This window comes from Penaeus monodon, chromosome 20 (genome assembly GCF_015228065.2).
Source record: "Penaeus monodon isolate SGIC_2016 chromosome 20, NSTDA_Pmon_1, whole genome shotgun sequence".
NCBI classification, from domain to species: Eukaryota; Metazoa; Arthropoda; class Malacostraca; order Decapoda; family Penaeidae; genus Penaeus; species Penaeus monodon.
The window spans coordinates 39,999,761-40,000,176 of record NC_051405.1 but is presented as its reverse complement, the minus strand read 5'-3'; the positions used below and the strand labels follow the sequence as shown (position 1 = coordinate 40,000,176).

The 416-nt window shown below is 45.9% G+C and overlaps 1 protein-coding gene across 1 annotated transcript in view; it reads left to right on the top strand.

Annotated features, from left to right (window-relative positions):
• Positions 1–416, top strand: part of LOC119585994 — a 23,226-nt gene that overhangs the window by 14,210 nt on the left and 8,600 nt on the right. Inside the window, exon 7 of the mRNA XM_037934706.1 lies at positions 155–381. Within this exon, the coding sequence (XP_037790634.1) occupies positions 155–381 (227 nt within the window). The remainder of the gene's footprint in view (positions 1–154; positions 382–416) is intronic.

Here is a 416-nt window from a genome sequence, read left to right as displayed (position 1 = left end):
AGCCAGTACAGTAATATTATATCACACCATGTTACCCAAAGTAATAAATCATAGTGTAACAACATGCAGTAGACAGTGGAAACTGTTTCTGTCACTGCCCTGTATAGTACATATAAACTCACACCCTCACTAATAACTTTTTTGTCAAAAATAGGCAGCCCTTCAGGTTGTGAAAGCGATGTGGAAGATAACACCGAAGAGGACTCGAAGAGCATATCCGAGTCATCTCTCCCTGTGCCTCTGGCGTCAACCCCGAGTCGCATTCCCAGCTCTGTGCAGTTGCCTGAAACCGTTTCGCGGCTGGATACCCCATTTGGTAGTTCTGTCTTCCTGGTGGGGACGGCACATTTCTCACGGGAGAGCCAAGAGGATGTTGCTACTGTGAGACCTTTTTCTGTTTTGTATTGATGTGGCAA